Source organism: Paroedura picta, chromosome 4 (genome assembly GCF_049243985.1).
Source record: "Paroedura picta isolate Pp20150507F chromosome 4, Ppicta_v3.0, whole genome shotgun sequence".
Taxonomy (NCBI): domain Eukaryota; kingdom Metazoa; phylum Chordata; class Lepidosauria; order Squamata; family Gekkonidae; genus Paroedura; species Paroedura picta.
In genome coordinates, this window is record NC_135372.1 from 49,515,921 (window position 1) to 49,532,720 (window position 16,800).

The 16,800-nt window shown below is 43.5% G+C and overlaps 1 protein-coding gene across 1 annotated transcript in view; it reads left to right on the forward strand.

Moving 5' to 3' along the window:
- The window catches only part of PTPRC (protein tyrosine phosphatase receptor type C), a 118,288-nt gene that overhangs the window by 80,406 nt on the left and 21,082 nt on the right, over window positions 1-16,800 (forward strand). Inside the window, exons 13-19 of the mRNA XM_077332738.1 lie at window positions 7,116-7,176; window positions 7,891-7,999; window positions 8,402-8,436; window positions 10,834-10,943; window positions 13,952-14,042; window positions 15,977-16,053; window positions 16,190-16,226. Of these exons, the coding sequence (XP_077188853.1) occupies window positions 7,116-7,176; window positions 7,891-7,999; window positions 8,402-8,436; window positions 10,834-10,943; window positions 13,952-14,042; window positions 15,977-16,053; window positions 16,190-16,226 (520 nt within the window). The remainder of the gene's footprint in view (window positions 1-7,115; window positions 7,177-7,890; window positions 8,000-8,401; window positions 8,437-10,833; window positions 10,944-13,951; window positions 14,043-15,976; window positions 16,054-16,189; window positions 16,227-16,800) is intronic.

Below are 16,800 nucleotides of genomic sequence, written 5' to 3' on the forward strand. Positions count from 1 at the left end.
CATTTCATCTGGACCAGGGGATTTGAACTCATCCAGTGCAGCTAAATGCCTCTCGACCACCTCTCTATCCATGTTAACCTGCCACCCAGACACTATCCTTTGGCTACAGCCATCTCTAGATGTGCCTAAACACTTTGACCTGTGGGAAAAAACAGATGTAAAATAGGCACTAAGCCTTTCTGCTTTCTCTGCATCTTTCGTTAGAGTTTGTCCATCCGCACCCAACAGCGGGCCTATTGCCTCCTTTACTTTACGTTTGCTCCTCACGTAACTGAAAAATCTTTTCTTGTTACAATGGGCTTCCCTGGCCAATCTTAGCTCACTCTCAGCTTTGGCCTTTCTGATGATTGATCTACAGTGCCTAGTAACCTGTAGGTACTCTTCTTTAGAGCTCTGTCCTTCCCTCCATTTCCTGAACATTTTCCTTTTCTTTCTTAGTTCCTCTTGAAGTTCTCTGTTCATCCAAATAGGCTTCTTAGAGCTCCTGCAGTGTTTTCGTATTTCTGGAATAGTCATTGATTGAGCATGCAATAGCTCTTGTTTGAGTAACGCCCACCCTTCACATGCTCCCTTCCCTTCCAGCATTCTCGTCCATGGTATGACACTCATCATGTCTCTGAGTTTATTAAAGTTTGCCCTACGAAAATCCAACATCCGCGTCTGGCTACAAGCTTCCTTGGCTCCCAATCTCAAAAGGAATTCTATGAGGACATGGTCACTTCCCCCTAGGGTCCCCACCTCCTTCACCTCATCCACCAACTCTTGCCTGTTGGTCAGTATTAAGTCCAGTATGGCTGAACCTCTTGTGGGTTCATCTACCATTTGATAAATGAAATTGTCAGCCAGGCAGGTCAGAAACTTGCATGACTGAGGACGCTTCGCAGAGTTTGTTTCCCAGCACACATCTGGGAAATTGAAGTCACCCATGATGACAAGGTCCTGCCGTTTGGATATTTTCTCAAGCTGCTCACAAAGTGCAGCATCCACATCCTCTCGTTGGTCAGGCGGTCGGTAGCAGACACCAACCACCACACTGTTTGTTTTCCCCTCACTTATTTTCACCCAGATGCTTTCCACTGTAGATATACTCTCCTTCACTAGAATTTCCTGACAGGTAAGCCCTTTCCTCACATACAGTGCCACTCCTCCACCTCTTCGATCTATTCTGTTTTTTCTGAACAGTTCATATCCATCCACCATTACATTCCAGTCATGAGAATCATTCCACCAAGTTTCTGTGATGCCTACTAGATCATACCTTTCCATCAGCATGAGAAGTTCCAGCTCTTCCTTTTTATTGCCCATGCTTCGGGCGTTAGTATAAAGTATATCCAATAGGATTCCGGAAGGCTCTACGGGAACCAATGCCTCCCGGCACTTCTCTCAATGGCCTGGTCAGTGACTGGCATAACAGATTGCTGACTGCCATTGATGAGATAGCTCCCCGACGCCCTCTCCAGCCCCGTCTCAAGCGAGCTCCCTGGTACACCGAGGAGCTTCGCGACAAGAAACGGGAACTGAGACGGCTAGAGCAAGTTTGGAGGAAGACTCGTGATGAAGCCTTGAGAACATCTTATAGAATGCAGATGAAAGCCTATGAGATGGCGGTGAAGTCAGTAAAACGCAATTTTTACTCGGCTACCATCGCATCTGCAGACTCACGCCCAGGTCAATTGTTTAAGGTAGTTCGATCCCTCACTGCCCTGATTGAAGGGCAACAAAACAGTAGCCAATTGGACATCAGCTGTGAGGCATTTGCGAGTCATTTTGCGGACAAAATCTCGACACTCCGCCATGACCTCCCTCCAACCTTAGATACAAAAAGTGAACTAGAGGCCCCTTGGCCGTCTTTGGAGAAAACTATGAGTAACTTCAGACGACTCACGCTGACCGAAGTGGACAGGATTCTAGCGACAACAAGACCAACTACATGCCCACTAGATCCTTGCCCATCCTGGCTCTTGAAAACAGCTGGCATAAAGATAATGGGCCCCCTCCGGGAGATAATCAACCTATCTCTAACAACAGGAGAATTCCCGGAGGGTTTGAAAGAGGCTGTGGTATGTCCACTGTTGAAAAAAACATCTCTAAACCCACAAGAGCCTAACAACTACAGGCCCATCTCGCACTTAGCGTTTCTGGGCAAGATGATAGAAAGGGCAGTCGCAAACCAACTAACAGAATACCTGGAAGAAGCTTCGGTCCTAGACCCATCCCAGTCGGGCTTCCGGCCTGGCCATGGGGTAGAGACAGCGCTAGTCGCCCTGACGGACGACCTCCCTCACCAGTTGGATCGAGGCGGGTCGGCACTGCTGATATTATTAGACCTCTCAGCAGCGTTCGACACAGTCGATCACGAGCTTCTAGCTCGCCGCCACATCGATGCTGGAATACAAGGGACAGCCTTCAATGGCTGATCTCCTTCCTCCAGGATTGTGGACAGAGGGTTGCAATAGGAGAGAAAACATCAGGCCGCCGGGAACTTATTTGTGGAGTCCCACATGGAGCGGTTCTCTTTCCTCTCCTATTCAACATCTTCATGCGCCCTCTCGCACAGCTGGTACGGAAGTTTGGGCTGGGTTGCCATCAATATGCAGATGACACCCAGCTCTTCCTCCTGATGGATGGCCGCCCTGACTCTCCCCCAGAAGCATTAGCCAGCTGCCTGGAGGCAGTGACGAGATTGCTCAAGCAGAGTCGTCTGAAGCTCAATCCTTCAAAGACGGAGGTCCTGTGGCTAGGTAGGAAGGGCCCATGCGAGGAAGCGCGCCTGCCTACCCTGGATGGCGTGCAGCTCTCTACGGCTCACTCCGCCAGGAACCTAGGCGTGATTCTGGACGCCTCCCTCACAATGGAGGCCCAGATCACAAAGGTAGCGTAGCTGGCATTCTACCATCTCCGCCAAGCCAAACTACTAGCGCCCTACCTGGCCCCGGAACACCTAGCCACAGTGATCCATGCAACGGTCACCTCTAGACTGGACTTTTGTAACTCGCTCTACGCAGGCCTGCCCTTAGCCCTGACCTGGAAACTACAACTAGTTCAAAATGCAGCAGCCAGGATCCTCACGGCAACACCGTGGAGGTCCCATATCCGGCCTATTCTCCATCAGCTGCAATGGTTACCAGTTGAATTCTGGATCAGACTAAAGGTTCTGGTAATTATCTTCAAGTCCATACGCGGTCAGGGCCCAGTGTACCTGAGGGACCGCCTCCCCGCCTATGCCCCCAAAAGAGCTCTACGCTCTACTGCCTCCAATCAGCTAAGGATCCCTGGCCCTAAAGAAGTCCGTCTGGTCTCAACCAGGGCCAGAGCATTCTCTGTTCTGGCCCCTACCTGGTGGAACGAGCTCCCAGAGGAGATCAGGGCCCTGACGGAGCTTAAACAGTTCCGCAGGGCCTGCAAAAAGGAGCTCCTCCACCAGGCATTTGGCCGAGACCAGACGTAATCTACAGCGACCAAGGGCCCCTGCTCCCCCCCACCCCCCCTCAGAATTCAATCAATAAGCCACCCCCCTCAGAATCCCATCAACAAGCCCTGGACCTGTTTGTATTACGATTGTTTACTGTTATACTGTGTTATGTTTGGTTGCAATTGTTGGTTATCGATGTACATGTTCTACAGACTGTTTTATGTATGGTTCTCTGTTATAATGTAAACCGCCCTGAGCCTCCGGGGAGGACGGTATAGAAGTATGATAAATAAATAAATAAATAAAATAAAATAAATCATAACTAGCAAGAAAGCCCATTGCAACCAGGAATGCAATGGGTGCTAGGACCTAGGGGACACCAGCAGGCACAGATCTCTCTCAGGAGCCATAGCAGGTAATCAGGAGTGTTTGTAGCAGGAATGAGGGCTTGTTTGAGCGGCTCTCCCTTTCTCTCTCTCCCTTGCAGCAGGAGCCATAGCAGGTAATCAGAGCTGGTTTGCGGTTTGACAGGGCTCTCTGTGTGTCTCTCTCACTCACACTGGCTCCTGAAGTGTCTGAGAGCAAAGTGGCTAGCATCCAGGGAGGGAGAGAGGGAGCTGTAGGTGCAGGGCCAATCAGGTGCAGGACCCTCATTGGCCCTATTCCAACTCGGACAGCCAAGACACTCTCCACCTCCAGGGCTGTTTCACAAAAATTAAGAGGAACAATGGATGACCTATTTTACAGTTCTGTGTGCAGTTCAGAAATATTATGATCACCTATCCCCAATAGGCATTTCATATGGACTCCCACATGTAGACTTCCATGTGCGCTTGCATGTGGACTACCGTTTTCAGTTCTGGCAGCCAGAACTTCACTCATGAATTACTCTTTTAAACAATAACAGTATGTCATTCAGGTTCATCTTAAGCTATTGAATTGCCCCAGATGCCCTCCTTCCATGTTGCCTCAGGCAGCAGTAACAATAGCATAGGTGCCAACAACAGGCACTTCACAGGTGCTGCCTCCTCATTTTCTGCCCTTTGTTGGTTTGGAGCTTGGATAGAGAATTGGCCCTGCTATCAATTGTTCATGATGAGGAGTGGAAGGCTTTCTTTACTTTGCTTGAAAAGTGTTCATTCCTTGCTGTACACAAAGAGTTGTGCAGCTACAGTCTAGAGAAAGACACTGTGTATGTTTTAGAAAGCACCACAAGCAAAGGAATACAGTTTTAAAGGTAGCGTCCAGGTCCGAATAACTGAAAAATGAACTCTGTGAACCTAAGGGTAATTTGGATTTTGTTGTTTTTAAAGGCAGCAAAACATTATAATTTACTGTCTTCATAGTGGACTATAAACATACTTTTGTGCATGCTTTGTGACCAAAGCATGCTGAGAAACCACTACCAGTTGCCAGGACTGTGGAGTGTCTGCAGTTAGAATTGTTAAAGGGCTGGCACAACTGGTTGTTTCCCCTTTCTGGCCTGTCACCAGATGTAAGAAGATGAAGAAGAAGAAGAGTTGGTTCTTATATGCCACTTTTCCCTACCCGAAGGAGGCTCAAAGCAGCTTACAGTCGCCTTCCCATTCCTCTCCCCACAACAGACACCCTGTGAGTTGGGTGAGGCTGAGAGAGCCCTGTTATCACTGCCCGGTCAAAACAGTTTTATCAGTGCCATGGCGAGCCCAAGGTCACCCAGCTGGATACATGTGGGGGAGTGCAGAATCAAACCCGGCACGCCAGATTAGAAGTCCGCACTCCTAACCACTACACCAAAATAAGGGTATATTCCTTATTATGGAGGTAACAGGAAATAGTGTATTGGTGGATTATGGATTTATTGTTGCATGCATGTAGTGGCCATGTATGTATCCTATGAGGGAGAGAAGAAATGAATGCATGCATCAAAACATTCAGAACAGCAGGAAGGGCCAGCTGGCACCAGCTATTACTTGCCTTTTCTGGTATTTATGGACTGGTAGGTTCTCTTGACCCACCCATCTTCTTCCCAGTGACTTGAGCCCAGCTGCCAAGAAAGACAGTAGAGGCCTACCATGAGTCCATTTGATAAATTGCAAACAAGAATTCATCTGGATCCAGATAGCTCAGTAGCCATTAATGGGTGTGAAACTGCACTGACATAATATGCATTACAGATACCAGGTATCTGCTATGTGGTATTTAGGAACCCCATAAGTAATGAGGGAAATTGGATAGCAGCTATAGCAAACAGAATGTGAGCATCCATGCACAGTTGTCTTTTCTAATTGTTTGGACACACTTGAGCAGTTCAGGTGCAGCCAGTCTGTTGAATGTTCAGTTCCCATGATCACCACTGCATTTAGTGAATGCCTGTTACAAGCTTTTGCTGCGTTTTTGATGCCCAAATCTTATTTTTAATAAATTTTGTATATGTTTACCATATGCTACCATATGAAAAGGCAGCATATAAATGCCTAAATAAAATAGATGCATAATTAATAAAACAATAAATAAGATGACAGTTAAATGATGGCTACTAAAGAGCAACAGAAACAGAACTCCTTAGGGCCTAAGCATTTGATAAAAACTAAGAAAAGGAAGGGAAGCAGCTATGCCAGGCATGACAACTTGCATCTCTTGACATTGGAATTCACTAGGGAGATCCATACAATGGTCACCTTTAGATTAGACTTCAGCAATTCACTCTACACAAGGCTTCCATTAAGACTGCTCTGGAAACTCCAACCGGTCCGAAATGTAGCGGAACGGGTACTCACAGGAACCCAGTGGAGAGTGTATATGATACCAGTGCTTGCCCAGCTGCATTAGCTCTAGATTGGATACTGGATTAGGGTTTTGGTACTAACCTTCAGAGCCCTTAGATCAGGGGTAGACAACCTGTGGTCCTCCAGATGTCCATGGACTACAATTCCCATGAGTCTCTGTCAGTGATTGCTGGCAGGGGCTCATGGGAATTGTAGTCCATGGACACCTGGAGGACCACAGGTTGACTATCCCTGCCCTAGATGGTATGGAACTGGCATATCTACAGGAGTACCTCTTCCACTGTGTCACCCTGAAGAGTGGTAAGGCCATCTGACCAAAACCTGCTTAAGACCCCTGGCCCAAAGGATGTGAGACTGGTCTTGACCAGGGCCTTTTCAGCCTTGCCCTCAGCCTGGTGGAACACTCTGCCATATTAGATCAGAACCCTTTGAAGAAGAAGAGTTGGTTCATATATGCTGCTTTTCCCTACCTGAAGGAGGCTCAAAGCAGCTTACAGTCGCCTTCCCATTAACCAGTTCTGCAGGAAACAAAACAGAGCTATTTTAGCAGGCCTATGATTGAGGCCCAAGTAGACAAGAAGAACTGGCCTCATGGATAAAACTTAAGAAAATCTGCCCTCCATGGATCTCATATCCCCCCTGCTCACATTAGGTGGGGGCTACTGTGAATTATAAGGGTGTTTTAATGTTAATTAATTTTATTATATTAATTGTTTTAAACAATGTTGTTAGCCAACATATCTAGGAAGGGCAAGATACAAAAATAAAGTTATTATTATTGTTGTTGTTGTCTTAAGTTTCAAGTTCATGAAATACAGCTCTGGTTTAAGTAGAACAGACATGTCAAAAAGTGTACAAAATTACTACTCTTCGGTGATACAATCTTTAGTAGGAAGACTTACTCTTCACTTACTCTTCTTTTCTGTTTATTTTAGATTACTGTTTTCAATGGATACTTTGAGTCCAATCCACAGTATATTGGAATAACAACTAAATGTAAGTCAAAGCTTAACTCATTCTTCTAAATGTGCTGAATTTCATTTACCTGTTCAGATAGTGTGAGCAGCCTGCAAAGCAAAAAAAAGAAAAAAAGATTTATAATAGTAAAGAAATAACTTTGATTAGGTTGAACCTCTCTCCCAATTGGTATTGCATCCTGTTCGTTGACCACAAGATGAGATCTGATTTTTTTTTCACCATTAGTTCAGTAACTCATCGATCTGTTCTTTGCCGGTTGCTTCACTGTATTTTTGCCTGACTATGCAGTCCAGCACAAACACTTGTTGTATTACTCCCAGCTTTGCTGCTGACTGCTCTGCTCAGCAGGCAGTTGTTTAAGTTGGCAGTCAGATAATTTGCAAATCATATAAACCTGTGATTAATAGATGATATGGTTCAATAAACCCATTCAGTGATTATCTAAGTAGTTCTTAGTGATACTAATCATTTCCATTCAGTTTGATTTGGCAGCATCCATGCACATGCACAGTTTGTGCAAACCTGATGCAAGCCAGTTTGGCAAGCATTCATGGTTGCTTGGTACAAAGTGAACAGACAGTATGAGCAGCTGCTTTCTGACTGCTGCCTTTGATCCCAGTAAGTTCAACAGCTGAACACATTTATGGTGGAATTTGTAGCATTCTTAACTTTGGTTGACATGTCTTAAAACATACCTATTTAGCTGCTGTTCTGTGGTTTTTAATTTTACAGATGATTCTGATGCCCTGATTATATTTTTGGCATTTTTTATTATTGTGACAACGTTGGCCTTAATCATCGTTCTATATAAAATCTATGATCTTAACAAAGAGAAATCAAGGTAATGCTCTTTTTTCTTTGCTATATGTAATAAGATATGAATGTTGCAACTTTCTCATTCATAGACAGGCTTAGATTTGGTATCACAGCAGTAGTATGGAAATTTCTTCTCCATATCCTAGTGCGACCCCATTGGGGGGAATTATAGATAAAGGATGCACATTGGTGAAATAAACCATATGGTTCCTTATCATGCTGGTGATAACCTACAGAGTGAGATTAGCATGGTAATAAGTGGTCTCATTCTACCTTCCGTACACTATCATCTTAATTACTGCTACTGTGCTGGAATAGGATCAAATTGTATTTTAAAGTAACTCAATAACCAAAAACTTGATTGCTGAAGGATTCAGTTATATGGAATGTTGTTCTTAGCATTAATCAATGATTATCTTTCTTACAGAGATTCAGATGAATCTGTGATGCTTGTTGTTCAAGGTAGGCATATTTTGGCAAGTGAATGCACTAAATGGATTTTTACCTGGCTCATTGTAAGGACAAGAAGAAAAGTAGCTTCCTCCCCCCCCCCCGCCCCTTCCTATGGCAGTTGGCAAAGTCTTTTCTCCTCTGTGATACTACTTTAAAGTACACTGTTGTTGTGTTGAGCTCTGCTTTCAGATTTACCACAAAATCCTTAAGCTTTCACCTCACAAGACATGAAACAACTAGGCTCACATAAAGTCATATCAGTTTTAGGTTGCCCAAAGAATATTTGAGGGCACATTCTTAGGTTCTGCTTGTCAGGGGCTTAAGCCTTAAACCAGGGGTAGTCAAACTGCGGCCCTCCAGATGACCATGGACGACAATTCCCAGGAGCCCCTGCCAGCAAGTGCTGGCAGGGGCTCCTGGGAATTGTCATCCATGGACATCTGGAGGGCCACAGTTTGACTACCCCTGCCTTAAACAGTGCCTGAATGAAATCATACCAGGGAGACCTCTGACTGTCACCTCTACCCACTTCCCCACTCTGAGGTAAATTTTCCCTCGAAAATGAAATGTTCCATCAGATACTGGGCTACCCTAGTAGCATGGGGTACTTTGTTAAAAAAAATAAAATGAATCTCACTGTCCAACCTGTCACTTTTAGATCTTTTTGGCTTTACTCAGCCCAAGAACCTTTGGGGAAGGTGGGGCAGTGAGATTCATTCATTCTGCTGCTGGGCAGAATGGCACTGGGGCATTTTTATCAACAAATGAATTAAAGATTTTATTTTACAAGGGGGGAAAGGTTAGTTCAAAATCAAGTTTATTTATACAATATATTTTATACATTCTAGATCTTAGTTACAGGCTTTAAAAAGATTTTCATAGGCTTTCCTTGCAGATGTTAAGACTTCTTTTAAACTGAGAGGTTCTGTGACTGTGTTTATCCCATTTTGTTTTTATTTATTTATATTTCCCCCCTCTGAACTCCCCTCTTCTTAGAAAGTGGGTATTTTTAGTTTGTACCACCACTTTCCCCCTTCTTAGATGTCCCATTGCCTGCTGAAGTAATTGAAATACTTTTTCGCACACACAAATCTGAGGAATAAAAATGGCAAATTTTGTTCAATGGCAAATTTTGTCCTGCCACTTGAGGCCAACACGGCTACTCACCTGATAAAATCTAAGGAAATATCCTTCTCTTCCTTAGAAGGATTCTTCTTCCAATTTGGCCTAATTTGGGAGTTAACACCTCACTGTCCAAATTTGCACTGCCAAATAAGTGCCTTGATTGTCCAGACATAATACGGACTAGCTATCAGTAGTAAACTCAGCTCTCTCAGTAGGGTTTCTTCTCAGAGTAGGTGATCAGCTAAGGCTCTGTCAGAATCAAACTCAGAATAGATTCAGAATGTCTTCCCTCCAGGATACAGCTGGAATATCAACTCCTGCTTACATGTTGCTGGACAATCAGAGGGCTCAGAGCAGCCGATGGCTCTGGTTCTGTCCACCTAGTGAGGCTTTTTAGCCCTTCATTAACTGTTGCTGTTGTTTCAGTACTTCAAACCTTATCTGTCACACCCTCCTTTGAGCTTATATATATACTAGACCACACAAGTTTCTTGCAGGTTGTATATATATGAAATATAAACAAACAAACCACAATCATTGCTACTTTTGTTATGGATTAAACAGGGTTGTCCCGTCCTCAGAAGTCAATCCATTATTTCTTTAATTCACCTTTCATAGAAAGCATTGCTTTTTTCACAGAGGGATCTGTCTATCCCTAGCATTCAATGGAAGCTCATGAGTGGATTCTTCATGAAGGATTTTACCTTGTGAGGAACCAGAAATATCAAATAAACTTTCCTGGGGAGGAATAATTACTTATATCTTTCCGTGCGTTTGGCATATTCTGCCTTGCATTCTCAGTTACTTCTGGGTACCAGCGAGGCCTAGTGAGCACAGCCAGGGGTATATATGAATTGATTTGGCATATTTGAGCATACTCAAATTGGTTTGTGCTGCAAATAGAAGTTCTTCTGTATACAAGTAATTTGGCTCTCTGACAGCAGGAAGTTTGAGAACCACTGCTGGAGAGTTATATGATTGCACAGGACATATCAATTTTAGGAGCTCTGTTATTTATTCATTGCAGCATCAGCATATCGGGATAAATGCACATAATTTAAGAGACTGCATCACATTATTTGAATGCATTACTTAATGGATTCAAGTTTAACTTTGTGTATGTAATGATACTGCTGCAAACATATTATCTCCATGCAATATGCATTTAAACAGATCTTAATATTGTTCATATTAAACATAACAAAGGTTTAATGAATTAAAAGGTTTAATAGAATAAAAGTTTATTGGGATTTATTTTATTTTTTTGCATTTTTTTAAAAGATGATGAAAAGCAGCTCATGAATATTGAGCCAATTCCTGCAGAGTTGTTATGGGAAACCTATAAGAGAAAGATTGCAGATGAAGGAAGACTTTTCCTGGATGAATTTCAGGTCGGTACCTTGTTAAATATATAAGCCAAATGTAGGTTGAAACTGCAGGTGTTGATTTCCTTTGGCATTGGGAAGATGTATCTTCAGATCCAAGATACTTAAGATGCAATCTGTGAAATCCATGGATCAGGAAGAACACAAATACTGGAATTGTTGCAGCTCTTTATTAGTGCCAGAACATGATACAATTAGTACCACAACTGCACTGAGAAACCCCACGCAAAACCCCAATTTATATGCACAAAGCAGACAATAAATCTCCCTGCCCATGCATGTGATTGGCTATATTACCATTGATTAGTTTAAATCAATTGGCTAGGTTCGCATTGATTGATGTAAACTGAATCTGGCAGACTGGATCCTTGCTGCACATTGGTCAGTTACATGTCTGCTTAGATCCTGCCTCGGACCTCAAATTTGGCCCTCGGCAGACTCACCTACCCAACACAACCTTCATAGAAATAGTCATATAGAGAGGCAGATGACAAGAGATTCCTGGTTGTCCAGAAGAATAAAAGTTTAATTAGAAGAGCAACATTATCAATGAACTGAGAGGTATTTTTCCAATCAAAAATATGTATTAATGGATTAATTTGATGGTATTATTTTGTGGAGAAAAGAAATATGGTCTCATTGCTGTTTCTTTCTTTGTCCAAATGGCCATGTAATGTGTATACTATGACTCAGTCCTAACAAAAGAAGCGTTCCTTTCTAAAAAGCTGTTTTTCTTTCAAAAGTTAGTGTGGTGTAGTGTTTAAAAGCAGTGGACTCTAATCTGGAGATCTGGGTTTAATTCCTTACTTGTCCACATGAATTCAGCTGGGAGACCTTGGGTCAGACACAGTTCTCTCAGAACTCTCTCAGCCACATCTACCTCACACGGTGTCTATAGCAGGGAGAGGAAGGGAAGGTAACTGTAAGCCACTTTTAGACTCCTTCAGGGAAGTAAAAAGTAGGATATAAAACAAACTCTTCTTTATTGATTAGTTAATGCTAGCCCATTTGAATTGTATGTAGGCTTTCAACTATGCCATCCTTGGAATTTAATTATCTGTAACCATATATAAAAGCTCTGAGCCCTGCTGGGCAGAGTGCCTGTCCAGACTCCTGATTGGCCCAGCCCCACTACTGCTCACCCCCAACAGCCCCAGCCAGTAGAGCTCTGGCAAACTCACCATGCAGAGAGCCCGCTGGAGGACTGGTGACTGTGGGGGGGGGGGACTGGATGGCTGCACTCCCCCCTGGACCAGGAAGCCAGGCCATGGGAGAGCTTCCTGGCCTCATGGTGAGTGCAGGGGAAAGGGCTGGTTGCGCTCCCCCCTGGGCTGGGAAGCCACAGGAGGGCTTCCCAGCCCATTGGAGAGTGTGCCTGGAAGGGCTGTCTTTCCCAGGCTCGCCCGGCGCGAAAAGCCCCAGCCAGCCTAGGAGATGCTGTGACTGCCATTCCCCCTTCCTTCCTTCCTTCCTTCCTTCCTTCCTTCCTTCCTTCCTTCCTTCCTTCCTTCCTTCCTTCCTTCCTTCCTTCCTTCCTTCCTTCCTTCCTTCCTTCCTTCCTTCCTTCCTCTCTTTTTCTATTCCTCTTTTTCTTTTTCTCTTGATCTCTGTTTTTTTTCCTCTTTCTTCCCCTTTCTTCATTTACTTCTCTCCCTCTCTTAATTTCTAGGTCTTTCATTCTTCTCTTTCTCTGTAATTCTCTCTGTCTTTTTCTCCGTCTTTTCTCTATATTTGTTTCTCTGTTCTTCATTCTGTCTCCATCTTTCTTACTTTCTTTCCTTCTACCTATATGACTTGCTATTACTCTCTTTTCCACCTCTCTCTCTTTTCCACCTCTCTCTCTTTTCTATTATTCCACCTCCCCCCATGCTAGCACCTGTTGTATCAGCAACAACAGGCTTTAATTCTAGTATCATATAATATTCCATGGATATATTCCAAAATTTATCTGGTGCATAATTACAGCAAAAGAAAAAAACAGGTAATTCACATAATGGGCTTCACAGGAAATTATTTATTATCATAGACAGATATGTATTTGGAGAAGAAAAATAACTCTCAAATGCCCAAAAGATTAGTGATAATAATGCCATATGTTTGTAACAGGTTCTGGATATTGTGAAACATATTGACTTCTTCCACCACAGTCTTTTTTTGGGTGGGTGATTCCATGAAATGTTGGGAGTTAGGTTGGGTTTGTGAATACAACTTTGGAAGTGAAAAAAAGTTGTGCAACTATTTTCATACTTACCCAAGGGACTTATTGGTGCTTAACTGTCTGCAGGGCATCAACAGAAATAAACGCCTTAAAATAATCAAATCAAATTTTATTACAGCAATTGCCAGCCATTCCTTAAAATAACAATTATGTCAGTGATCTAAAAATTATTACTATCCGTATGTCTGCATTTATCATGATAACAACAGGAAACAACACTTTTTTGTATGCCTGGGCCTTGGACCCACATACCCACAAGATTACCTCTCCTGATATGCCTCACTGAGCAAAGCCTTAGAAAGGTGACATCCTGCAAATGAGCACAGTCAACAACCGCCAGTACTTGTGCATTCTTGGCTGGGGCCATCACCTTATGGAATGGCCTGCCTGAGGAAGGCAGGAAGTCTCCCATGCTTGTACTGTTCCATAGAATGAGTGTAATGAAGTTGTTCTGGAGTGCATTGTCATTATTATGATGGCAATACTGGTGAAGGAAAAATTGAATTGTTCAGAAGGATGCTTTTTCAAAGGGACAGGGGTGTTGTTTGTGGCAGTGTTTAGGCAGCATCCTCTGCTTTCATGGCATCATTTTCTAATATCTGCAATCCAGAAATTACATTTTGTTTGTCATATCTTACACTGCTGTTTATTGCGTTGGTAATCCAGTCATATTAGATTATTTATACACTGTCACGATTGAATTGTTTCTAATCTTGTGATATGCTTTGAATCCTAGCAAGAAATTTGGGCTAGAAATTAAATAAACTCAAGTGGAATGTTCTTGTTTGTTTTGCAGAGCATTCCCAGAGTTTTCAGTAAATTTTCTATACGAGATGCACGCAAACCTTACAATCAGAACAAGAACCGCTATGTTGATATCCTCCCTTGTAAGTAGACATTCCAAATTAAGTTTAATTAATAAATAAATTAAGTGAACAAGAGGCCCCTTGACTGTCTCCGGAGACAACACTGAAGTGGACAGGATGCTAACATCAACGAGGCGAACCACTTGCCCACTAGACCCACGCCTGTCATGGCTCCTAAAAACAACCAACATAAGAATAGGGGTCCACCTCCAGGAAATAATTCACCTCTCCCTCTCAATGGGAGAATTCCTGGAAGGATTAAAAGAGGCAGTGGTGTGCCTGTTGCTGAAAAAAAAATCTTTGGACCTGCCGGAGCTTGACAACTACTGACCTGTATCGCACTTAGCATTTCTGGGGAAGCTGGTTGAAAGGGCTGCTGTGGATTAAATATATACTGGAGGAAACTTCAACCCTTGACCCATTCCAGTTGGGTTTCCAATCTGGCCATGGGCTAGAAACAGCGCTAGTCATCCTGACGAATGACCTCCTCTGCCAGCTAGACTTAGGCGGGTTAGCGCTGCTTGTACTATTAGATCTTTCAGCAGTATTTAACACAGTCGACTATGAGCTCTTAGCTCACTGCCTCACCGATGCCAGTATATGGGTGACAGTCCTTCAGTGGCTGATCTCCTTTCTTCGGGGTCGCGGACAGAAGGTAGCTATAGGAGAGAGAATATTGAGCCATCACCAGTTCACATGTGGAGTCCCACAGGGAACAGACCTCTCTCCAACCCAATTATCATCATGCACCTTCCTGCTCAGCTGGTGTGGAAGTTTGGGCTGGGATGTCATCAATGCACAGATGACATCCAGCTCTTCCTCCTGATGGATGACCACCCTGATTCTCCCCCTGAATCCTTAGCCAGATGCCTGGAAGTAGTGATGAGGTGGCTCAAGCAGAGTCGTCTGAAGCTCAACACTTCAAAGACAGAGGTCCTGTGGCTGGGCAGAAAGAGTCCAAGTGAGGAAGCATGCCTACCCAACCTTGATGGAGGGCGACTATCAGTAGCTCACTCTGCCAGAAACCTGTGTGATCCATGATGCCTTCCTTTCCGTGAAGGCACAGGTCATGAGAGTAGTGCGGCAGGCCTTCTACCATCTGCATCTAGTGTACCTACTAGTGCACTCCTTGACCCCAGAACATCTAGCCACAGTGACTCACACAACGGTCACCTCTAGGCTAGACTTCTGTAACTTGCTCTATGCAGGCCTTCCCTTAGCCTTGACCCAAAAACTGCAACTGGTCCAGAATGCTGCAGCCAGGATCCACACAAACACTGTGGAGGTCCCACATCCAGCCTCCAACAACTGCACTGGCTCCCAGTTGAATTCCAGATCAGGCTTAAGGTTCTGGTAATCACCTTCAAGACCATATGCGTTCAGGGCCAAGTGTATCTGAGAGACCATCTCTCTGCCTACACCCCCTAAAGAGCCACCTCCAACTGGCTTGTGATCCATGGCTCCAAAGAACTGCATTGCGCCAGAGCCTTCTCTGTCCTGGCCCCCAACTGGTGGAATGAGTTCCCTCAAGAGATCAGGGCTCTTCCTGAATTCCCTCAGTTCCACAGGGCCTGTAAAAGGGAGCTCCTCCACCAAGCATTCGGTTGAGGCTGACACCATCTACTGGCCCCCCCAGACATCCCTTCCACATCCTGAACCCAACTGACCTCCCTATGGGTTCTGTTTAGAAAGTTCTATTATATTGTTAACTGTTATAATATTGTTACTCAATTCTTGTTCTTACTGTTATGGTTATTATGATTACAATGTATATCCCTATTTTATGTAAACTGCACTAAGCCTTACGGGAGGGTGGTATAAAAATAAAACAAAGAAGTAAGTAAGTTTTTCATGCCAATTATTTATGCCCTGCATTCTTCCTCATACAATACCAAACTGAGTTCTGAGATTATCTTCCTTTACCCCTCTGTCTTTGTGACTATCTGCATGAAAAGATGACCATAACCGCGTGGAGCTCTCTACAGTCATCAGTGTTCCAGGATCTGACTACATAAATGCCAGCCATATTGATGTGAGTGGTTTTTGTTGACTATATTCTTAATGTCCAAAATGGAACTGTTGTTCATTTATCTTCACAAGTGCATGCTAATGTTAGTATCTCTTGGCAGTTAAAATACAGAGTGACAATGTATTACTTTCTGTCATAGGGTTTCAAAGAACTGAGAAAATACATTGCTGCCCAAGGTACTATATTATTTATTTTTCTTGTTCTACCTATCTGAAATCTTGCAGGAATATAAAACTTGTGTACTTACCTTGTGTGGTTTCGACATCATATGGGAACAAATTAATGATGATAATGACACCAAGCAATAAGCTATACTTGGGAAAAATCTAATTATGTCCAGTTATATATTTTTACTCTGTTTGCATAGGTGATGCCCTTTCTTGTCTATTCCAAATTGTTATTGGGCGAAACAGTGAAGGCATGGTCCAGCCAGAGTTCTGCAGTTTGGGGTACCAGTAATTTTAGTTGGAGAGAGTTAATGACATGCTTAACTCTTTAATATTGAAATCAGTGCCTTAGTATGCAACCTTTTGCAGAGCTCTCTATTGAACTAATGAAGTTAAATTGGAGTAATTCTATACAAGATTGCTCTATCAAAAATTCTTACCTTGAATGGAGCACATCAATGATAATCCAGACTTTAAAACTTGAAATAATTTAAGAAATTGCCCCCTCTCAAGAAGAATGTCATAACACTGCAAAAGGTGCAGTAAAATGCAGCCAAAATGAGCTAGAGGCTGGAGACCATCA